This window comes from Lepisma saccharinum, chromosome 18 (genome assembly GCF_977018435.1).
Source record: "Lepisma saccharinum chromosome 18, izLepSacc3.1, whole genome shotgun sequence".
In the NCBI taxonomy this organism is placed as follows: Eukaryota; Metazoa; Arthropoda; class Insecta; order Zygentoma; family Lepismatidae; genus Lepisma; species Lepisma saccharinum.
In genome coordinates this window covers 43,530,505-43,556,838 of record NC_139246.1, presented here as the reverse complement: position 1 = coordinate 43,556,838, position 26,334 = coordinate 43,530,505, and the positions used below count along the sequence as shown (strand labels likewise).

Genomic DNA, 26,334 nt, shown 5'->3' with positions numbered 1-26,334 from the left:
TAATGATTGAGCGTTTCGGTAAGGTTGGGGCCTCCCCCGAAGATATGTGCCTGCTTATTATGGCTACCAACGTCAACTAATCTCTCTAAGTGATAAAAATACAATCAATACGAAATGACAAGTTGTGAGAGGAATCTGGCACCATCAATTTTCATTGTTGTTCCGCGCCATTCTATCTTCGAGCACGTGGGTCATTCATAACTCCCCCCCCCCTTTCCTCTCCTTTTCTCCGGGTCCAGTGAACGTCTGCTGGCTCCGCCTGCGAAGAAGATACTTTTTCCCGAAGGCGAGAGGAGACTTATTGGACATGCCAAAGGATTTTAGCCTTGAAGTAGGGAAGGGACGAGGCGACGGCCCACGTAAACGGTGTCTGATTCGCATGGGGTCTCTTGTGAAAGCGACAGTCGGCGTCTTCTCATGACACAATATGGACTGGCGAAACGGGGTAAGTACACATGTTCAATCTCTGAATGTAAGACCTTCTAAGACATCAAAATAATATAATCCACACACAAGTACAACAAAGTCCTCCGTGGCGGAGTCGTTAGCAGGCGCTACGATGCCTGTGGTCCCGGGTTCGACGCCTGAACATGGGTGATATTTATGAGCGTTCCTTCATCAGTTACATTGTATCATCACTCATCCTAGGGTGTAAGAGGTGACTCCTCCTCAAGACAACCGAATATCAACCTCACTTCCATGTAGTACACCCTGGACTGCATTTTTCAGACTAACGAGGCTCTGGCGTCTGCACCAATGACCAGTACAATTCTCTATGGAAAATTGTTGCGTGTTGTCCAACATCTTATCATTCATCCTCTCGTCTTCGCATTTAACTAAAAGTGTAAAATAAACCAAATCAATTCAATCAATCAACAAGTGCATTATATATATGTATATGTTTTGTATTCTAATGCATCAATTTACCGAGATATTTGCTTTAATATATTCTGGAATTACATCGGAATATTAAATTACATTTTACATTATCAAAAAATTCAGTTATTTTGTCACACAAAACTGGTGCAAAATAAAAATAATGACAATTTTACAGAATTTTCGGGATAATTAGAGTCCGGAAAAAGTCACACAAAAATACCGTGAAAGTATCGGCTGTTATCAGTAAATAAATTCAAACGGATACTTTCCTACACAGATGCCGATGTATCGATAACGGTATGGGCTCAGTAGGACTTTATATATAAACATATATGCCACCCTCCGTGGCGGAGTGGTAAGCTCAGAGCGCTGCGGAGCCAGAGGTCTCGGGTTCGAATCCCCGCCTGGGCATGGTTGTCCTTTGTGAGTATCCCTTCATCACTTTCATCACATCATCACTTATCCTCATCGCCGCGATTAACCAGGAAAGAGACGCTGAATAACAAATTAAATCAAAACCCACGTAAATCTACTCCCTGCACACTGCAAAATGCCGTGAATGCATATGAAGGCATGTTCTAGGCAATTTTGTGTCGATGATGTGAACAACACCACGCTCCTGCCACCTTTTCCTCTCTTGTTTCCTCCCTGGTACCCACATATTAGAGGCCGGGTAACCCGATAGCCTCTCCATGCAGGTATATTGGGGGGGTTAAGTCTCCACTGAAAATTCCAATCCCGGGTACTACAGCCACTCACAGGGGTAGAAAAATATAGTGCCTTGTCGTCCTGGCGCCTGAATTTTCAAATTCAATGTCAAATAAAATATTATTTTTTAATATTTCAGGTTCGTTTATGGAAATTTTCATTAGTTTAAAAAAGAAAACAATTATAGTATGTATTTTGTAATGTTTGTGTATTTTCTGCATCACGTGCACTAATTTATCCTCATATCTCCAACACCCTCCTAACACCCCCCCCAATTTACTAAACACCGCTATTTGTTTTTACAAAGGCTCAGTTTATGCTCATTTTGGATCTAAATTTATACTCACAACCCCTAAATACAAAGTTACACCCTCCCTAGGTGGAAAATTCTGGATACAACCCTGTTTACGTATATCATTAAATCAAAGTAATAAACATGCCATTTAATTTTTTTCACTGTTGCTAGCCGAATTTTATAATCTGCGACGATATGCTATATTCGGCCTTATATTAGAATCTATTGCATCGTTATGCCTCCTGTTATCGGTTGAGCCATCTTTGCGACGGGCACTCTGCCGCAAGAATTAATTTTTAATCCAATCTTGTGTTAATCAATAAATTAAATATTTTAAAATGTGTAGCATTTTCTTAGTTGGATTCATAGCTTTTTTGCACCATATTTTCTTTTAAAAAAAAGCTGGGTCCTGAGAAAAAGGGTCCGGTGCCTTTTTCTACCCCTGATCATGGGGATGACTGATATTTAGATGACACATAGACAAGGGCTGAGACTATAGCCCAAACCTTTGGAAGAGAGAGATCGTCATCAAAGTGCTTGGCCACCAAGGAGATACAAGTCCACAATTTATTTTTTGAATGATTAGAATTGACTTCCGTTGAAGGTTGGGGGTGGGGGGAAATGCCCCCCTGTGGTTGCGTCACTGAATGAGGATGAAAGATGATTAGGCAATTGATGCAACGAGGCTCACAAAGAAATAAGCATGCTCACTTCAGAACGAAGCAGTTTCGGTGGTAAGATGATCAGTCAGCTCAATTACCAAGCCCAATACACTCGGTCACCAAGCCAGGAAGCAGTGCGATTTCTAGTACTCTATAATGGAATGTCGATTACTACATGTATGAACCATGTTCCGCCATTTTGGTTTGGTTTTATGTCCACTTTATGCACAAAAGGCTAATCGGGATTGAAAGTTTAATGTGAGATCCGAACAACGTGTGCTTCCACCGGGTAACGAAACTCGGGATCCCTTGATTACCAGGCGACGCCTTAGTGTTCCGTCATACAGGTTCAGGAGAATTCAAAGGAAAGGAATGTACTCATTTTAATTTTAAGTCGCTTTGGTGCCAATTTTGGATAATCGCAACTATGATGATGAATGATGATTAGATGGAATTGATTTCATAGGCATTCACAAAGATCATCCATGCCCAGGCTGAGACTTAAATCAGGGAACTTCGGTGAATGTCATCAAAGGATGAAAATAGTATTTCTCTCTTCCTCTCACCTATCTCTCTTCAAACTTATCTCTCTCTCTGTCTCTGAGTGCGTGTGCGTGTGTGTGTGTGTGCGCGCGCCCCTTTCTCTCTCAACTTCCTTTCTTTATCTCGCTCCTTGCTTCTGTGTTCCTCTGTCACGGCCCTTTTTTCTACATTCATTTTTCTACTTTCTGCTTTTCTATATGCTTGTCTCTCCCCTTTTTTTCTTTCCCAATATATGTGTGTGCACTGTACGAATTAAACTTCTTGCTTTGGGGGGGATGCCCTATCAGTGGTGTATTAGTGATTTCATTCCGGAGGGTAGGATTCCTTGGGTATTCCAATTTGTAAATATGTTACCAGTCAGTAAGCCAAACTATTGCCTTACGGTTCTAAGTACACTTGGAACATTGGTTCAAACGTATGTCACTAAATCTTATGAAAGCATAGATACAATTTAGAAACACTTAGTATTTTTACATTCTAATAAAACCAAAACTCATACTAAAAAAAGAGGTATCGATCTGGTAACACCGGAAACTTGACCAAATGACTATTAGCTCCTACCTACAAGTTTATTGTGAATACTTAATACATGTAAAATATGAACCCGGTGCCATGACAACTTAAGCTGAAAACAGCCTGCTGTTGTGTCGGCTCGGTGAGGTTGATCAGTTGCAGTATGGTGTCCTTTAATCCACAAGGCTGCATACTTTTCGGCAGGGAAATCTTTGATGACTGGGCTATTAAGGGACACGAATGATTTTTCAATTCACTTTGTTCCGTAGTTAACAAATGGTATACTGTATACTTTCAATCCCATTTTCTTTGAGACGGATGGCATCCTCACGTTAATACGAACGCTGTGTGTGTGCGCACTATTCCTTGTAAACAGTCGTCTTTCAACTGCTTTAGCTTAACCTTTTGGTCTGCCTAATAGAAAACCACCTCAGCTGTAATGGCCAGTACACTTCTGAAGAGGAGAACGTGACGGTTTTAATTAGTAATTGCGAAACTGCGCGAATGGGAAAAAAAGAGTACTTGTTAGACTTGTTAAAGGATGCCATCGCTCACAGCTTCTCAAACATCTACAAGAGAATGGACGAAAGTTTGGTAACTTTGCCTAGGCCCTGACATTCCTTTCTCTCTACAATTATTGCCCGTCCTTCTTTCGCCATGTGTGAATCTTTTCTCGGCTATTCCGTAACGTATGCATCAATAGTATCCACATACAAACGAACAGAAACGTAGTTTAGCGTCTGGATGATTGAAATTTCCACCAGCAGCGCGTGGCAGGATATGATGCGCCATTTCTCGAACTACACATATATTTCAGCTCTGTCTTACTAAGGTATGACATACTCGAATTACAAAACAATATATCCATTGTTACCATTATTACCAATTGAAGTTTGAAAAAGTCCTATTTATCCCTTTGTTACCCTTGAATTATTATGGGATAGATTTATAAAAAGTTGCTATAACTACTAAACTATTGCATCTTTTCGACACATTTCAATTCTAAAAGCAAGAATGAGTATAAAACAAAATTTTAAGTAACGTCCGATCATTATGGATTCATGGGGGACGCGGGGGCAAAGGCCCGATTGTCGAATTTTTTACCGACCACGTGTTAGCACACGGCAGCATTTAACGCGCTGTTTCTTGAAAACTATGTCTAAAGATATTATATACTCGAACTACAAAAATAATACATCAATTGTTACTATTATTAACAAGCTCAGTTTGAAATAGCCCTTTGTTTCCCTTTTGTTACTGTGGGATAAATTGAAGATAAAAGACCCTAACTTCTCAACCACTGCATTTTTAAAAACAATTTTTGTTTTAAATGTAAGAATGAGTGAAAACCAACATTTTAAGTAAGATCCGACAATTAAGAGTTGCAGCACGTGCATTATATATCCTCATAGATTGGTCCTTTGTCGTGCTTCCCTCCAAATGTGATCCATCCAGCGTCTAGAGGGTCGACTCTAGAAGCGAAATTCCGGGCATTGTTCCGAAGCTGGCAACACTGCCGCTTTAAATAATGCTATTATTATTTTACTCAAGGAATATCAGTCTCATTTCAACGAACCTTCGGACGGTTGTAGGAATGTACCACCGCTACATACTACATTTTTTTCTTTTACTTCGGTGTATTGAGGGGACACAGGGGCGAGCCGAATGTAATTAAAAAGATAATTCAACTTTCTTCTTCTTCTTTTTTTTAACACTCATTATTGAGAGACACCATGTAAATTTTATCTGCGCTAAAAGCCATGTCTTTAAGGAAAAGAAAAAAACAAATTCATATCTTTACGTCAATTAGTTCTTGAGTTAAGATTTTTGTTGTACTTCGCGGCAAATTTCAAAAGCGCGCGCTAGAAATGGCGCCGGCTAAAATTAGAATACACGGGCGCGAGTCTCCGGTCTCTAAAAGTTTGTGAAGCGTGGTTGTTTACACTAAAAGAGAGATGTAAAATATGAATTTAAAAAATCTTAAGACAAATATTTTTATAATGACCTCAAACAACCGAAAAGTAGAGAACGTTACACAATACTGAACTCCATAATCTATATCCATTCTTTGATATTATTACAATTAATTAAATCAAGGAGACCTTGAATGGGCAGGCCATGTGGAGAGCATGGAGAGGACAGAAAAGTTTATAGGGTTCTTGAAGGGACAGATGGAGAAGACAGGTTGTTGCTCCAATGAACCTTCGGGTTTAGGAATGCCAACAATTATTTTCATTACCAACCATGTTTCAGTGCAACTGTGCCTAATTTCTATCACATACATAGTATGAACTTGGGTGCAGGTTGCAAATTAAGAAATTGTTGTATGTTTGAACTAAAAACAATTAGATTGTGCTATGAATATTAGCTGTAAATATTTATTAACCAAGTTCATATTACTGTCAATTTCCACGGCGGAGTGGTTAGCATAAGGGTTCCAGATTCGAATCCTGGCCAGGGTATGAGTGTCATTTGTGATTTTCCCTTCATCAATTTCATTACATCATCACTCATCTTCTTCGTCTCAATTAGCCAAAAGTGGCAGAAAAGCGATGCTAAATAACAAAAATCATAACAAATAATGTTCATATTAATGCAGGAAATATCGCTGAAATTAATGCAGAAATAGAGATGAGTGACAATCGGAGAAATATAATAATAATTTCCCATCGCACACTTTCTTATCTTATCCTGCATTTATTTTCTCTTGCCTGTTATTATTATTATTATTATTATTATTATTATTATTATTCACTTCACCAATTACTAACTTTGTAACATCACACATGTTTTATTTGCTATTTTTGCGGCACGAAATTGTTTCATCTTCCGTTCTAGAGATTTTGAGAGAAGGAATGTACGTAATTAAATTAAAATGTTTAATTTCGCAAACTCACACCTACAATTTCTGGCAGAACAATATGTCATTATTGTGCTTAATTTATCTCTACACATATCTGCGAGGGTAGTCTGGAAAGTTCTCAGCATAACAATGAAAAACAAAATTTATAACTTCAAAATTATTTTTATCTTTTCACATAATCTCCCTTAAGATCCATACATTTATTCCAGGCATGCTCCATTATTCCATTGCCCTGTCCCGAAAGAGGTTTTCGGTAAAGTTTGTACCATACAGTGCTACAGCTACAATCGCCTCTTGATTGGATGAGAAACGCTCACAGCGTGGATGAGTTAAATTTTGGAAAGAGACAGTAGCCGGAGGGAGCCAAATCTGGGTAATAATTAAAGTGTATACTTCAAATTTTCCCATTAACAAAATACTTTTGTGGGAAGATGCATGGTCGTGATGAAAATGATTTTGTGATTTGGGGTCAAATGATATTCTCACTTTGTTATTTTTTGATAAGCATGCATATTGAATTTTCATTTTCCTGAGAATTTCTATGTCGTAGGCTTCCAGAGGGCAAGAAACCACTGCCCTTCACTGATGCAAGTGTGTGAAGGAGAAGCCATCTCAAAAAGAAAATGGCGTTTTGAAGCTCACTTGATCAGGGTTGCAACCTCGAGGTCGTTTTGTTACAGCCTGTCCTACAACCTTTTGTTCGGAGGTATTCATTAGATGCCACTGATAAGCAGGAAGAGTTTAGTAGATAAGGTAAGGAAATACGACATCTTTCGTCGCCTTACCTCTCCGTGTTAAAATCTAGATCGTGAGTACCAGGTTTCATGTCTCCATTTTCACCATTCAAAGTGCAGGTAAACCCATAACGGTACAAACATTCCAAGATGCTTCCTAAGTTTCCTTGCAAACTGTTCTTTTCCAACGTTAATGTTACACGTGTGAGCAACTTTACATAAATATACAAGTCCAGAATCAAGTGGGCCACATACTCAGAGATCTTACAAGGGAACATTTAGACGGAAATCACAAGCGTCGCTTGGAAACTATCATAAGTAAATCCAGACTTCGAAACCGAAGCAACGTAACAAGCTGCACGTGTCGCTCGGACTGGGACGTTTTCTCAATGGCGTGCATAGTTTCGCCTCGGTCTGTTGTAAGTCGACCAGCCTTACGAAAGTGTCTGATTACATGTGTCGAGTATTGAGGTGTGTGGGCGTGGACAGTAGTGTACTCAAGAAAATTTACGGCTTCCTTTTCAATAGTCCGTGCTATATTTTACATTTTTAAAACTTATGTGATGTTCTTTGTATCAATGCTAGATCACTGAACGTGAATAAATCGATTTTTTGGTGGACAGTTAAGGTTGTAGTTTTGTTAAGTAGCGTGTCTTTTCTGCAATTTGAGGCTAATCGCGACCAAGACATTGAATGTTGATTAGATGAAATTGATGGAAGGAGGTTCACAAACACCCATACTCGCAGCAGGACTGCGAACCTAGGAACTGTGTGATCCCTGGATTCTATCCCAACTGGATACAATGTTCACTCAATATCGATCGATGTGTGGGTTGTCAAGTTTCAGAAAAGTTGAATAATGATTGATTGATTTTGTGTTTTAAGTCCACTTTATGCACATTATGGCTAATCAGGACTGGATCTACGGTTTAAAGTGGGATCCGAAACACTATGTGCCTCCACCGGGTATCGAACCCGGAACCTCTTGATTACAAGGCGACGACGCTATCACTGCGCGATCGGGGAGGCCAAAAGTTTAATAAAATGTCATTTATGTCAATCTTGTCAACCTGCGACATTTGAATTCGCGCCAGTGTTTTCACGTTTCCAATGTACTTATTTTTATTATTATTATTATTGAGGAGACTATGGGTAAATCGCTGTTTTATAGTTGTAGGATGCATACCAATGTCTGATTGAGATGACTTCTACAGTCTGTCCCAGGAATCTCTGGAGCAGGCGAACGAAAGAAAGTCTCTGCGCAAGTAGTGACGCGAGACGGCTCCACCAATGAACACGTGAGAGGAAGAAGATTGCTTGGAAAGGGGAAAGCGAATGCAGTTACCAGTCTTTGCAGCAGCGTGTACTGCTTTCCTCTGCCCACTTGATTTCCTCCCCTTTATGGCCTCTATGTGCGTCCTTGCTCTAGAGATTCGCCGGGATAGAGTATAGGAGAAATTGGTACCGTCTCTGGAAGAGTTACATCAGACAAGGCGGAAGTACAGGGTGGTCACAAAGTGGTCGTACCCCTCCTCCTTTATTTTCGACACTACGATGGTAATAGTTAGGTTACTTGATATGAACTCATACCTGTGTCATTGATTAACCACCTCTGGGACATCTTAGAGGGCCTTCAGAAGGTTATTGAGGGGAACATGACCGCCCAGAAAAAGGTCTTATTCACACTTGCATCGCGAAGTGTACCAATATATGGTTCGGCCGTGCTACGAAAAAGACGGTCTTCATACCGATGTTCCGGATACTTAAACCATCAGGTATGAGTTCATATCAAGGATTCAACCATAACCATCGTAGTGTATTTCACTAGTTAGAACTAGTGTGCGATCACATCTGTCCGTCCGTCTGAAACAGGTAGCTGATTAGTCTCGCTGGAACGTGGCACCATTGCACACATGTTTCCGTAACGTCAACATGAGTCAGCCTCTCTCGTCTCGTACATACGGAATGAATCGAAAGCTATTCCTCCGTAAGGGCAGGTTTCGGGAAATATGCAAGTCACTCGACGCCGACCTCCGCTGGCGACCTTTCCCTTCCAGATAACCGTTTGATCGTGACGAATACAAGAGACGAAGCCTCCCGCCAGTCTTGGCGAAAGTGCACGAGCTATCGGCGAGAAGACAAATCGCCAGCCAGCGCCGACGCACAGGTCGGACCTCTGCAGCAGGAGGAGGCCACGATCCATCACTTTGTCTAATTTGCGAAAATGCTCCACGCAAAGGAATCACTTACGGCTACCTACATCCGGCACATTCATCTCCGAAGCAAACAGACCGAGTCTTCAGGTTCGGATCCTGTTTGGGCGTTCATCGTTCCCAAGCTCTTCACTAACGTGGTTGGAGAGTGTAGGAAATTAACATATGTAGTTCTTGATTATTGCAGACCCAGTAGGGATCTCAGGTGTTATGCATATTTCACCGTACTGATTACGTGGTATAGTGGGATGCATAAGTATTAAGAAGCAACTTGTCTATTATCAGCCTTAGTCTGTTTGTTTTGCGCAATGAGAACTTCAAGGTTTGAAAGATGAAGGCAAACGTGCTGCTCACAATTTCTGCACCAGCACACATAAACAATGAAAATAGTCATTGACAATTTGCCCAGCAATACTTGTACATTCCGCTGTACGTGGAATTATGGGGAAAGGCGCCCCGAAAATAATTTCCGCCCCTCCCCCAGCGCATGAAAATGGCAGTGTGTGTTTGTAGGAGGACAACTATAGTGAAAAAAGCTTTTCTTGATATAGGCCATCCGGAGCATCCCCAGTGGCCTTGCAATAAAGGGTTCTGCCGGCCCCGTGGCGGAGTGGTTAGCACATCGCGCTACGACGCCAGAGGTCGCGGATTCGAATGCTGGCCTGGGCTTGGTGATTGTGAGTGTCCATTCATCAATTTCATTATATCATAACTCATCCCCATCTTCGCAAATTAGCCAAAAGAGGCACAAAAGCGAAGTAAGCAAATCAATCAATCAATCAATAAACATTTATTTCATTCTATTCCTGTTGGAGCAAATTTCGGTATGTGGAGTTCCAGAGTTATTGTACCTAATTCAATGAGGCAGCAAGTTTTGGAGAAAGAAATCACGATGACATAGTTAAAATGAAGTTGCTATTGCGTGAAAGATATTGGTGGCCTGGCATAGACAAATGCATTGAAGATCACGTAAAATCATGCGATGTTTGTAATGCTGTGAAACCCGACACCAAAAAGAAAAATACAATGATTGGAAGGAAGTAACTAAGCCGTGGGAGAGAGCACACATGGATTTCTTCTATTTTCAAGGAAAAGTGTTGCTTCTCGTTGTTGACGCATTTACTAAATGGCCAGAATGTGTAGTTGTATCCTCTACATCATTCAGGGATGTAAAAGGATTTATGTCGAGACTAAGTTCGAGGTATAATCAGCCATACACCTTAGTTACGGATAATGGTCCTCCCTTTCAAACAGCAGAATGCAAGAAATATTGTGAAGATCAAGGGATTGCTTTGATGCATTCACCGGCTTATCAAGTGACTAGTAATGGACAAGCTGAGAGACACGTTCTAATCATTAAAAGTGCTCTGAGATGCAAATTATAGAAAAACTAGAAGAGATGACAAGCATTTTGATTTAAATAACGCTTTTCTAGATGTGCTACATAGTATCCGAATGGCTCCAAACACCGTTAATTTGAAATCGCCTGCTGAACTGATGTATGCATTTGAGCCGAGGCCGAAAGATGATGTAGATGGGTTGCAGGCTATTCCTGATAAAAACAAACGTCAGGATACCAGAGGAGGTGTCGAAGTTTGGGTGAAACTTGCCAACCGAGATTCCAGTGGTGCATCCTATGTTCAAGGTGCAGTTGTCCGGAGAGCAGGGACATATACTTGGTACATGGAAACCAGATAAAATGGAGGAATGTGAGACAAAATGATAGTAGAAATCAACTTAATGGTGAATTGAATGCTAAGACAGCTAAAAAAAATAATGATTCATCTCCAGTAGTCCACGAAGGAAGATATTTAGACGAGAATGATATGTTTAAGGAACACAAGAGAGGAGACAATCATGAAGTGGTGGAAGAAGCTGCAAGAGGGAACATGCATTTGGATAGACGTGAAGCAGCAGAGTCAAGCGTGTTAAGAAGTCAGAGGCAAAGAAAACCACCTGACAGATTAGATTTGAGTGATTATGGTAAAAAGAACTAAGATCTTTAGTAGTCTATTCGACATCTTGAGTGCGATCTGCGTGTGTTCGAATACACAACACCAGAATACTCTATGTAAGCCAAATGGAGATTAAAATAATTAATATTTTTTTTACAACTGGAGATCATATTTAATTTATTGTTCATGATATATTATTTAGGTGGGTAAAAATAATAGCCTACATTAATAATAACAATAATTTTATAAGCAGACTTAGCCGATTTTTCGGAGGGGTAGTGGCCTCCCCGATGGCGCAGTGGTAGCGTCGTCGCCTTGTAATCAAGGGGTCCCGGGTTCGATTCACGGTGGAGGCACATAGTGGTTCGGATCCCACTTTAAACTGTAGGTCCAGTCCCGATTAGCCTTACTGTGCATAAGTGGACTTAAAACAACAAATCAATCCATTCCAATTTTCGGAGGGGTAAACTGACCTCCTTGGGGGTCCCGTTCTCGGGACAAAAAATTATATGCACCCTATTTAAGTGTGACTCTGTACCCTCAATATTAGGTCCCAATTACGCCCATGCAGTTCTAACCGATGCACCATTTGTGCTGACCCTTATTGGAAAAGGTGTGTAGCTGAAAGAGTCGGTACATTATTGGAATGTCTCTTCAATGTTTACTACTTCGTTTGTCAGTGTCTTTATCAGAATTTTGAACATATACTTTGTTGAATAATAATAAGGCCTCTCCGATGGCGCAGTGGTATTGTTGTGGCCTTGTAATCAGCTGGAGCAACCTTGAAGGGTCAAAGTGGTCGAAGGTGACCGAAGTGTGTTGCTGTTCTAATCATACACAAATAGAGAACACAGACAAAACTCTATTGCTTAGTCTGTATAACCGATTGTTTACAGAACCTCCCGGAAAGATATCTAAGTTAATAGCATTACAGGACCCTTTTATGTATAAGTCCAGTACTTCACTTTGTTTCAATCAGCACGCGATACTTGTTTATTCGACTATTAACATCAGCAACCTACGAGAGAGTGAGAGTGTTGACGCATTACCTGCCACCTGGCGTCTGGAGGAGAAAGGACATTAATAAGTGGTTTAGAAGTGGACGAAGCAAGTTTCGCTTTACAAGTGTTGTTGAATATTATGTGAGACTGACAACCCAGTTAGGAACTGGAATACGATTACATCACTAATCTTCAGAACGCCATCTTACATCAACAAACTCAAACTCTCCGCAGTATAAACGTTTTTCTAGAAATCTTACCTTCATTCACTCCTTTCCTGTACCATTAAAGGAACACAAATTAATTCATTATGTTACCTTAATTACTATTCTCCAAAGTAAAGCAGGGAATATCATTAAATACATTTTAAAGTTTAGGAAAAGAAGGTTGCAACATTTCTGAAAAATGGGTTGTCAAATGGAAGTAAATTGAATAACAGTGTCGAAACATTCTGAAATATGTCAAGATAATACCATTGTCTCCGTATTGAACCACTATCATTTAGAAGTTACAAGATTATATATTGATGAATAAATTAGTATTTTCCGGGTAAATCATTTTGAAGAATTTTTCTAGATTATTTCTCTTCCTCAAAGTTTTGTGCTCCATCTTGGGTTTCTGACGTGCCATGTGTTTATGTGACTGGACAAGATGCTAAAATTATGAACAACAAACATTACATGAACTTTGCCATAAAGAATCTATGAGATAGACAATCAAATAAAGGCAATGGCGCCATCTATCGAAAAATCAATTCCAGAATCTTTTCTAACACATTTCCAGGAGCATACATGTGATTCATAAATTAACTCAAATATATCATTTGTTGGATATACAGTAGAGCAAAGCAAAACGAAAGAAAAAAGATAGGCAGATAAAGAATGAGGTGAATGGGTGACGATTGTTAAAGATGACGCCGATTGAGGCTGATGGAAAATGATTAAGTTGATTAGGAGGACAAAGCTTACCTAAGACTGTGGAGTCAGAAACACGTGTTTGGTCTATGTGATGAGATCAGCACCACACTTCGGACACCTTCGGCTATTTTGACCCTTCAGGGTTGCTTCAGGTGTCTATTTATCAGAGGCTGAGTGAGCACCAGAGTAGCTGCATGCTGGAAAATTTCCCACCTGAGATCACCCATCCAGAAAATCGAGCCCATATCTCCGTGTGGCAGTCAGACGACACACACATACACAGATACCCTCACGCATCCATAATGTGTATAACACCACCGTGGATTCAAAGATATTCACTTGAGACTCGTATTAAGTAAGTGCAATAATAAATTCTCTGCGGTTTTAACCAGTTCTTACATGATATCGCCTATCTCCTCTTTAATTCTTATAAACCTCTTTGAACCCTAAAAGAGTATAGCCTATTTTAACCTAATATCTGCTTAACGAACAGATTTATTTCAGGAATATCAAATTTACAAACCTTTTAAATGTAATGGTTCGTATAGATTGAAAATTACAGTGTTGCCATATCATTCATTTTAAACCTAAAGAGTAGGCATACAGTGTATGACCGTACCGTTTCACCTCGTACCGATGTACGCAGGGGGAGCTGATGGGGCTGCATCCACTCCCGAAATTTGGAGAAAATAAAAATACACAAATGAAATCAGTAAAGAACTCGAAATAAAACAAGGTGGTAACAAAAAAAAATATTGGAAGACTATTTTTGTCTTTGAACAACTTTTAACCGGTGGTATTAGAATCGGAAAGTGCCGGTTGAATGTTATTTATCGATACCGGCTGCTACTTTCCTGGCATTTTAGTATTTTGAACAGTCTAAATATCATGGACATTATGCAAATTTCAAGTTTCCGTTAATTTTTTAACAATATTGTGTGGGAAATCTACATTTTGTAATTACATAAGAGGTATTTGAATATTCTGATATAATTCTAGCTAGTTTTAAAGCAAACTGATGCACGTAATTGGTTACTTACACACGAATAGTAGTCAATATTTTGAACAATTTTTCATTATTACAATTTTCGAGCAACAGTATCGGTAAGAATCGGTATCGATGTGTCTGTAGCCTCAAATTGATATCGACTGAGCCTAATAATTATTAAATATTTTATTGTATGTTCCACCCCACCAAGACAGCTATGTAATATATCCAGCACTCAACAAAAGAGACATGAGTCTATTGAACTAAAAAAACTTCTAGAATATTAAGTAATTCTCCCGCCAATAACATACGAATATTCAATTAATTTTTATGGTTGTCGAAGATAGGTAAAATTCTCTATATTTCCCCATACTTTCGACCTCCTTCTGAATGGAGCCTATCAAAGGAAAAGTAATCTAATGGGAACTTAAATAACGATAGGGTTGTCATGGGAAACAGGCGATAACTCTATCACGGTGATTAAAGTGTTGGCAGCGGTGGGAGATATGTGTGCAGGCAGTCAGGAAAAGAATTAACGTATGTAAGTAACTGCTTGCATAAAGCAATAAACATGAAGCGAATGATTAACTGGCTTGTTAAACTTAACTCGGAATTATTTATTATCCTAGATAAGCACTGGTAACGAAACTGGCGGCCATAGTTAATGTTCGCCGTCTGACAGCTCGAGAATGCATGCAAGAAATGCCTGCCTGCAATAGCTTCACGTTCGTGCAGCATGCATTGAATGTGTGCAGAAATTACAACGTTGCACACAATCTGTGTAATAGCACTAATTATATGTTTCATTAACCATTGCGTATGGCTAATCTTATTCATTCTGATATTGGAGCAAGACTTCATAAATATGGTTCCGATTCGTAAAATAAAGCAGTCAATAATTAAAGTTTATGAAGAAATTAACAGGTCAAATTAACTGAGGAACCTCATTTTCTATTCATAAACTTTTATCATTGCGTTTCATGTCAAGATATTCGTGTGAATTGTGTGTACAGTGTAAAATATTAGCCTTTTCAAAAATCCGTTTCAAATTAATCTATACTCTGTCCCAACTATCTCTGGAGCTGGCGAAAGAAAGCAAGCCTCTCCGCAAGTAGTGACGCGAGACGGTTCCACCAATGAACACGTGAGAGGAACGGAATTGCGTGGAAGGGGTGGAAAAGCGACTGGAGTTACCAACCAGTCTTCCCAGCAGAGAATACTGATTCGCTCTGCCCACTCGATTTCTCCCCTTCTCTGCCGCTATGCGCGGTATTGCTCCAAAGATTACTGGGACAGGGTTATGTAAAGAGTCGAATCTTATCTGTATATAATTATCACATTTCTATGGGTGAGATAGGGACTATCTCTAAAAAGGCTAATCGGGACTGGACCTACAGCTTAAACTGGAATCCGAACCCGTATGTGCCTGGACCGAGTATCGAACCCGGATCCTTGAATACAAAGCGACGACGTAGCCGTTACACCATCGTTGACGCTCTCGGAGCCAAGAATTACTACGTCATGGCAGCTGACCAATCTTTTACGCCGTAGAGTTATGTGACTCTCCTTATAATTACGGCTACTCTGAACACTCTCTGGACGTTATGACAGAAAATGAAAAGATAATATCTTGCCTTTTGTCCAAAGTTTATTAAAACCATATCATTTACAACATTCGCCGTAACATATCTTGAGATTTCGCATCATCTCGCGCATGACAATCAACGTTCTATCACCTCCCACACCGTTGTTTTGGGGTGTCGTGTCGTTTGCGCCGAGTCATTTGCGCGGAGGCTTCTTATCGGTTCATTTCCGCCGTGACACATGTCAAGACCTTCCTCGGCTGGTTTTCCCACAATCCAAAGTGTCATCACCGCCGCGCGCACGTGTGTTTATGCCCACATGGTAGATAGTGCATAAAGTGAACTTTAAACATAAAATCAAACGTATGTTTATGGTAAACCTATCCACAGAGTCAAATATGACTTTTCTTTACTTATGTCAAAAGACGTTACACAGGATTACTTGTATCAATTTTATTCCACAACACAAAATACATAAATCATCATCAGCCTATTAACTATTAATCATTTATCGTTAATCGTCAAAAAACATTGTAAATACAGTGTTATTTTTTGCAAACATTACATAAGTAATAGCTACCTACATATAAACACAATATTTCGATACACTTGCATAAGAACAGTACAAATGTTATTTGAATTCTTGTAGGTATGCAAATGCTCGAAGGCATCCTTGAAGATCGCCTGTGCTTTTGTACTTCGAAAGAACACACTCAACACATTTGTTCATTTCGATGTATTGATATTTTCATATTCTCAGTCATCTTGTCGTCTCTTACAAGTCTCAGTTTTACATAAATTCTAATTTCCCAAACTAGATCACTCATATATACTTTCATCTTACATTCATTTACCAATCACCTTGCTTTTCAATCGAAGATAAACACAGGTCCAGCTGGGCAACTTCATAGACACACGTGCGCGCGCCGGTAATGACACTCCGGGTTGTGGGAAAACCCACCAAGGAAGGTCTTGACATATGTGGCGGCGGAAATGAACCGTTAAGAAACCTCGGCGCAAATGACTTGGCGCAAGCGACACGAACTCTTGTTTTGGCACCTGATATAATAACAGACTACCTCGTTTCCACTCCGAATAATCCTTTACTTTATCTCGTATAATTACTTCTCGATTTTTTTGGCCTATGCATTGTAGGGGAGCACGTGGTCTCATGAGTCCTTCTTCCTTGGATAGGGACCGTTGATTTTTTTTCATGCATGTTTTTCAATTGGGTCAACTAAATGTCGACATGACTTCCAGAACCAGAGTTGTTATAGGTCCAGGAACCAGTAACTTCTAATGGCTTCTATTGGATTCCGCAAAAGGATCAGAACATTTTTTCTCGCACAATTAAAATTCGGTCCGAGTTGCGTCTTGTTTAATTTCAATGTGGAAGTTGGACCGTATTTAAATTAATCCGGAAAAAGGTTCCTGGACCGTATTTAAATTCATCTGTAAGAAAAGGTTTCTGAACGAATTGAAATACTTTACATATAAAAAGGTCCTTTACGGTCCAGAACCCATTTGCGCTTTCTGATTTTCTCTCCTGGACCGGAATTGAAGTCATTTAAAATTCCTGCACCTTTAACAACCCTCCCCTGGACTGCATTGTTGCAAACTAACGAAGGTCTGTATTCTGGACACACAGCCAGTTTTGTGTTGTGTCCTGTCCATGTGGGTTTGTGATTGTCGCTTCATCCATTTCATCTTTTTATTAATATTCATCTTCGCGATTAGCCAAAAGTGGAAGAAAATCGAAGTATGATGAAATAAATCTAATCAAAACAAACAATTCAGAATAATATAATGCAGAATACACCATTGTATAATTTCCCAAGAACACATTCTTCGGTTTTCTTTGCTCATTTACCTTTTTGAAGTAAAACTATTTTATGAATTACCACATGGATAAGTAATTTGTGTACGTTTGCATGAAAAGAAGTAAAAAAGGAACTAACATGGCCGTTACGAAACATGTAGAATCTTGAAACGATTGAGGCACAATCAGCAAAGTACACACTTAACTAGAGTAAGCAGAGAAAATTGGTTTTGAGTTTACAGTCCTCCAGAATTTTAAACATTCATTAGAGTCAAGTGCGTCACAGTCAAGTAGTGGAAGGACATTGAGACACGTGGTCTCTGAGGCAGCTTCGTTTTAAGCCGCCTGCGTGGTTACCTATCCGCTTGTGTGGTTGCTTTTTGAAGTGTCCGTTTTAAGCTTGAAAATTCTCCACACTAAGCGTTCGTACACATAGAAACTTGCCCAAGGTTACTTAAAATAAGTTTCGGGCCTGAAAAGCGATTAACTGTGATTAGGTGTGTACTCACCATTGAGATAAGGAGACTTTTGCCTCCCAATGGTCCATACTTCTTCCTCAATATACATAACACGACTTTATCTACCAAATCAACAATTGAAACCAATCGATAATCTAAATGAGTTTTCAGACACTGCTTACATAAAATAATTTTATGCACATATACATCGATATATCCCAACGTATATGAAGTATCTTAATATGTTTCTCTGTCTGTCCATGGCAGTTCAACAATAAAAATTCAACAATCGATATATGTTTAACCTCAGAACTTATGGTCAAACACGTTATTCAGCGTATTAAAAGACAGGCCCAAAGTGTCAACTTAATTCGAGAATTTTTTTAAAAAATATATTTCGTCCGTCCATTTGTCCTGTAAACAATTGACCCATTCGATGTGTGTTGTTTTTTGGAAACTACTACATGTACAGTCACTGACACTTCCGGTTTGTAACGATCCTATGGAAAGTAAATAGTGTCTTTACAACCCAGAAGTGTCCATCACTGTACAAAGATATAATTTCGTGAAATGAAATAATATCTGGTGCTGATATAATTGGATATAACTGGATAAATACAATTGGAGTAAATCATGTAATTACTAATTAATTAATTAAATTATATCCTCATTAGTAGTTAATCAGAACATTTGGAACGTCACCTCAAGATCGATGCATTCCACCACTAGGGTACTTTCAATTGTGTATAAGAAAATACACTAAAATGTTAATATTTTGTGAAATTAATTCATTTCGATGTAATACACAGTATTAATACTTTCTGCAATGAAAATGTAACATACTATAATGTGAAGCATATATGTCTCTAATGACTCCAATTGATTTAGGTAATGACCTTCAGTAAAAAATACTTTTCATGGAGTATCAAATTTTGAATATAATATATATATATGAAGCAACGGCTGCTTGAATACTATGGAGACAAAATTGTCATAACCCAGTTGGGAGTCCGAGAAATGTTGTGACATTCCGAACAAGAGCCTCACCAATCCTTCAAGAATAGTATAGCGCAGGTAAACAGAAATATGACGAAGAAGAAGATAAGATTAGATTGATTCTAACTGCTGGCAAACTCATAAGGAATGATGAGAAGCTTTTGGAATTGTCATACTTGGTGTATCTATCCTACAACCGAGGACATGTCCTTCATCGACCTGCAACGCAGTTTGTACCACACAGTTTACTTGTTATTTTACATACAGTTATTTGGAAAACACATGAGAAGAAGGTGGCATCGAAAGGTCAGGCAATTGTACAGGCAGCTCGTCCAGGAGTAGTGGTCACCCTCTCCAACTTGGGTTGGCTGTGCAGATGCTGCTGGCACCATTCGGTTCCAGATTCCTCATCGACTCACTGTATCAGCATGGATTTTATTTCTCGTATAGCGAGGTTCAGCGATATGAATACTGTGCAGCAACCTCACGTGCAATTGAGACAACAGCACAATCAGGCCAATTTGTTCAGTCCGCCGCTGATAATGTAGATCACGACATCCGAACTCTTGATGACAAAGGTACATTTCATGGTATTGTAATGATTGGCGCTGTGACACCAGGAGTGAAGATAACTCGAGTGGTTTCAAGAAGTGCCATCCCAAATTCAAGTTCACTGAGGTCAGGAATAAACATTCTTCTGTACAAGCCAAGCAGTTCTATAACACCCCTAAATTATAGCGATCTAAAGGAAAGGGAGACAACTGCAGCTGCACCCAGAATGCTTCCTGATCTTCTGTGGCGACTATCACCATTTTTGAAAATTGCACGGCCTGCCTGGACTGGATTCATGAGCATGGTGCATAAAGGACCCTACCCTGGTAAATCATCCAGTCTCTTCCTGCCCGTAGTGAATGTGAACCCTGCAGACCCATGCACTGTTTACTCAAGTCTCATGTTCCTCAGTGATCAAGCAGGAAAAAATCAGTGCCATTCCAGTAACGATGAGTTTTATAACAAATTAAACAATGAACGTTTATTATTGATACTAATAATATTATAATAATAAAGGGTTTTTCATTTGAAACGAAATAAAACAAATTGTGTAAGTGATATCACCATGCTTGTACTTTTATTTTGAAGCCAATTCGATGACATTATGTTTTAAAAATTATATCAGGCAAATGGCCGCACAAAAGTAGTTCAATTTCACCACTGACGCGAGTTATGTTGGCCTGGAGGGCGATGTTGACAATTTTTTGTTGCATGAGAAGTTAGAAGGCTCCGTTATATCGCGAGGTGGCAACATCAACTGGCCTCCCCGATCCTGTGATTTAAAGCCATTAGATTTTATTTTGTGGCGCTATGTGGAATCTAGGGTCTATGCCGACAAACCACAGACGATCGCCGCTCTCAACGCCAACATAACTCGCGTCATTGGTGAAATTGAGCCACTTTCGTGCGAGAATGTATTGAAAATTGGATCTCCAGGATTCGCATCACCCAGCGGAGCCGCGGCGGCCATTTGGCTGATATAATTTTTAAAACATAATGTCTTCGAATTGGCTTCTAAACAAAAGTACAAGCATGGTGATATCACTTACACATTTTGTTTTATTTCGTTTCAAAGTTCGAGTGCTCTTAATAAAAAAAAACTTTACACTACTTTACACCTATACGCAATATCTGATTATTTATTTATTCCTAATATCTCGTTATTTTTTGTTATTCTCATTGTCATTCATTAAAGTTTGGTTGATTTGATACTGAACATTATATAATACTATATACCGCGTGAGGCACCTAAAAGTACCATATGAAATAGCGAAGAAACCAGAAACAGTAGCGATGAGGTTTGAAGGAAACAATAATATCAAATGGGGCTCGTAAATCGGAGGTATGGGGTGGGTCGAAAAATATCGACAAATGGGGCATCTGGAGCAAAGTCATATTTTTTTAAATGGAACGATATACAATAACATGCATAATATAAAAGAGCACACGCAGAGAAACACAACGCCGTTGGTCTAAGGCATCTACCGCACATAGGAACGAAGATATGGCCATGTGAAAATATGTAAACAAACTAACAAGTGGCCCACTTGACCGTCAGTACCACGGCATGTAAGACTTCTCAGGTGCCTGACAGAACTGCCTTTACGCAGAGCAAGTTTTGATAGCAGGTCCACGAGATCGTGTTAGTTCATAGCAAGCAGTCGTAGTGGTAAGAGCGAAGATTATGGTGTTCACAAACATAGAAAAAGCGGACATGATCCTGATTTATGGAGAATGCCGAAAGAATGCCTCAGAAGCCTACCGTGTGTATGCAGAGAGATATCCGGACAGACGACAGCCATCTCGACGTCTGTTTGGTAAGTTATTCTGTTTGGTAAGTTATTTAAATTAAGAGACACCGGAAGTGTAACACCACGAGCACGTGTGCGGAACAAGCCAACTACAGGTGAGGCAGGTGCAACAAATGTTCTCGCCGCTGTTGCTGTGAATCCGCACATTAGCTCCCGTGAAATTGCCAGGGATGCTGGGATGAGTCAGCGAAATGTATTGCCCATTCTGCATACAAACAAGTTTCACCCATATCATATCTCCCTCCAGCAGGAACTTCACGGGAATGATTTTGTGGACCGTGTTCGGTTTTGCACATGGATGTTACGACACGACACACCCGATTTGTCACGTATCCTCTTCACTGACGAGGCAACTTTTACCAATCATGGAAATGTCAACCTAAGGAACATGCACTATTGGTCGGTGACAAATCCACATTGGCTTCGCCAAGTAGAACGCCAGCGCCCATGGAGTGTGAACGTGTGGTGTGGTATAGTGGGTGAACATCTCATTGGCCCTTTTTTTATACAAGGGACACTAAATGCTGACCGATACATACAGTTTTTACAACATGAACTGCCTGTACTATTGGAGGACATACCACTTCAGACAAGGAGGGAAATGTGGTACCAACATGACGGGTGCCCAGCTCACAGTGCAAGACGCGCTACAGCATGTGTGGAAAATACATTCCAAATCGTTGGATTGGACGTGGAGGGCCTGTCAAATGGCCCGCTCGTTCCCCAGATTTGTCACCGTTAGACTTTTTCCTGTGGGGAAAGCTGAAGGACATTGTCTACCGGGATGTGCCAACAACTCCAGAGGATATGCAACACCGCATTACTGAGGCATGTAGGGACATTCCCTACGAGATGCTACATTCTGTGCAACGATCTTTGCTTGGGCGCCTCGTTGCCTGTATCGCAGCTGACGGCCACCACTTTGAACACACACTTTGACAGGTTTTCGCTTCTTACACAGTGGTTCTTCGACATACTGTTATGGTCATTTTCATTATGCTGTAACACTGTCAAATACATGGTGCTGACGATGTCTACTGTATTTTTCTTCCTTTAACACGTTCTGTCTTCATCTTGTCCAATGGCTTCCGACATCTCATACTTGTACATGCCGTGGTACTGACGGTCAAGTGGGCCACTTGTTAGTTTGTTTACATATTTTCACATGGCCATATCTTCGTTCCTATGTGCAATAGATGCATGAGACCAACGGCGTTGTGTTTCTCTGTGTGTGCTCTTTTATATTATGCATGTTATTGTATATCGTTCCATTTAAAAAAAATATGACTTTGCTCCAGATGCCCCATTTGTCGATATTTTTCGACCCACCCCATACCTCCGATTTACGAGCCCCATTTGATATTATTGTTTCCCGCAAACCTCACATCGCTACTGTTTCTGGTTTCTTCGCTATTTCAGGTGGTACTTTTAGGTGCCTCACGCGGTATATAGCTATGTGTGAAATTCTTAACTTGTTGAAGTGATTTGAAACAATATAATTGACATTAAGTGCTGTGAAAATAAAATCATTACGATTTTTACTACAATTACCTCTATCTTTCATTGCAGTGACATATTAATTTCATACTAATGGGCACAATGACAATATCCAGGATAATTGCAAATTAACAAACATATGTCACCCATTTAAAATATTTTAGTTTAAAATATTTCACCCATTTAACATACGCCATTTTAAAGATACACAATTTGAAGAGAATGAAATTACCATTCTAACGGTGTATAGAACGTGAAAATCGATACATAATAAAAAAAAGATAGGCCCGTTTTGTGAATAAATATCGTATATTAGTAAAATTCAAGATGGCAGCTCAAAATGGCGGTCAACGTCACTTCCGATTTAAGTAAACTTTTCCTATGTGGATCAGGACTATTTCAACTACCAAGAATCCAAACAGAGCTTTCGTTGTAATTTGTTCCGGGTAATGCATCTTACTTCATTACTTTGACTCGCCTAAATCTTCTTACGAAGCACATACGAGTAGCTAATAACTAGTTAGATTAAATACTATAATTAAAAAATATAAATATTATTTCGTTGCATGAAATCCTAAGATGTCAATGAATTGTACAGTTAATACTCTCATATCAGATTCTATTTTTATTTTTTAATCGATTCTGTATTTTTGCGGAGTTTCTTTACGTAAACTTGCATAATATGGTTTTTCAATTTAAAATTGTATTGTACAGCTTTATCCCGGATTCAAACCAGGGACATCTTGCAGGAAATATTTGCAATATTACAAATAAGTGGCTGTAAGTGGACGAATGGTTGTACAGGATGGTCCAAAAGTGCGGAACGGGCCGAATAATACCGAAATGCATGTGGTTATTGAAATTGTATATGTGTACATGTAGTTTGGGGATGGGGGAAAACCTACCGAACCGCTTTTGAAATATGGTCGCCATCTTGGATCGAGAACACTTTTTTTAAAATGGGAATCTAGTCATGTGACACATGAAATTACACTGGAAAAAGCTCTCAAACACGATGGTAGCATTTATATTTCCAAAACTTAATTCATGTTCATGCTACAGGGTGTTAAAGTAGTGTTTTCAACGGCTTCTCTCATTGTTGCAGGATTTAGAGGATATGCTCAATGTGTCCACCATTGTTGGCCAGTGTCATATTGAGTCGAATCACCCATTCCTGATGAACTTTCGATAAGATGTCGGATGTCACTAAAAGAAATAACATTAAACATACACAAAAACAAACAAAAAAAAGATCTTGTAGTGATTCTTTCATTACATTCATAAGCCACAAAATATGTAAATTCGGCAATGTTAGTGATTGTTGACCTTCGCGATATAAAACCATGTGTCATGGGAGATATAGCAGGTCGTGCGTTGGTCATTATCCTCTCGTACAGTATTTGAACATCTCAAGTACTCAGGGGTCCCGGGTTCGAATCCCGGCCTGGGCATGTGTGTTTTTTAGTGTCCAGTCATAAATTTCATTACATCATCATTCGTCCCAATCTTAGCAATTAGTCAAATGTGGCACAAAAGCGAATTAAAATAAATCCAATCAAAATAAAAAAAAACATCACAAGTACTGTTTTCTGATAAGGCCAATTTCATATGTATGGCGAAGATATCGTAACGTTATTGGTCTTCCAAGTATCCACACGTGTTATGATTCAGCGTGAGATATGAGAATAGTTGGTTTGTTGGTCCATTCTTATTAGAAGAAACCGTCATATCGTATGGGATCGAATCTAGGTTGTGCCAGCCTAAAGCAACTCGCTTATGGGAGAGGTACCTTTTTATGTGTATCGGGACTCACCCCTGTGAAATAAGGAGAACACGAACGACATTCACTATTTAACACTTCTATTGACTGGACAGGAGGGGGGGATCCTGATAACAATAGAAAGGATGTTCGTTGACCTGTAGATTCCTGTAGAGACGATCGTCCTCTGCTGATTTGGGTAGATAAGGCGCAGTCCTGAAATGAAACGTCTTTAGGGAACGCAACTCCTCGCTTGTAGCTCTAGCGTAGCACCGATATTCAACTATAACTTTGGAGACAACAACTGTCTACTCTAGGACTTTCGGACTACAACTCAGCGGGATCTGTTCTCTAGAATTCAAATTTCCGATCGTTAAAGCCGTTGAGGCAGTTCAATTCTATCGTTAACGTACTTTTTGCATAAGGCTGAGTTTACTTATTTTCGTACGATTCCTGTTGATTCCCGTGTCAGCGGAGTTTACAGATCCAGCGTTTCAGCCGGACCCCGTGGCGAAGTGATTAGACTATCGAGCTATGACGCCAGGGCTCCCGGGTTCGAATCATGCCTTTGGCGTGATACGATATGCAAGTGACAGTTACCTAAACGTGTTGGATAATGAATCACCGCACAGCCAGTTTAACGCAGAAACCGAGCATCCACTTTGGTTTCAACAGGATGGTGTACCTGCTCATTATGCCACCGTTGTGTGAGAATACGTTGATCACCATTGTCCAGGGCACTGGATAGATCGCCGAGGAAGTGTAGAATAGCGGACCTCACACCACTTGATTCTTATCTTTGGGGACACATGAAAATCATGGTTTCCCTGAGATTTGTGAAGTACCTGACATACAGATATACGCTTGTCAGGAAATTGATTCTACCATCATGAACGAAGTTTTAATAGAATCGCAGCATCTACTGGACCTGTGTGTTTCGGATAACTGAGGTAATTTCGAAACGCTTCCATTATTTGCAGACTTTTGTGATACCCTGTACATACATGATAAAATATATCATGTGTTGTTATATATTTATGTAAGTTAACGTTATCTACATAAAATCATGGCTCTGCTAATTACACACACATAAACACATTAATATTACAATTATTTATCACAGAAAATATTTTTGCTAATGTAAAATTCCACCACACAACCATTGCGTTTTGATAAAACTTCCATCAGGAGAACATTCAATATTAACGTATGTCGCCACAACAGTGGCGGCGATTGGGTTCCAAAACTGGGGCGGCAAGGTAAAGTTTAGCATACAGCAAGGGCAAAAGTAGCAAAATGTGGGGAGCAAGTACCCCCTAATCGCCGCCACTGCGCCACCATATATATTTTTTTCAAAATGTGTTTGTTTGTTTGAGTTTTAATTCCACTTTATGCACAGAAGACTAATCGGGACTGCACCTACAACTAAAAGGACCATGTGACCCCACCGGGTATAGAGCCCGGCACACCTTCATTACAACGCGACGACGTTGCCACTACGCCATCGGGAGGCCCGACATTTCTATAAGGGTTTTTGAGAAATGGCCGATAAAATATTTCTGACACAATTTCAATGGTTTCCCTGCAT

At 39.7% G+C, this 26,334-nt stretch overlaps 1 protein-coding gene across 1 annotated transcript in view; it reads left to right on the top strand.

Annotated features, from left to right (window-relative positions):
• Positions 1-374: 374 nt before the first annotated feature.
• Positions 375-26,334, top strand: part of LOC146002032 (uncharacterized) — a 53,884-nt gene continuing 27,924 nt past the window's right edge. The window contains exon 1 of the mRNA XM_083139744.1: positions 375-445. Within this exon, the coding sequence (XP_082995870.1) occupies positions 428-445 (18 nt within the window). The 5' untranslated portion in view covers positions 375-427. The remainder of the gene's footprint in view (positions 446-26,334) is intronic.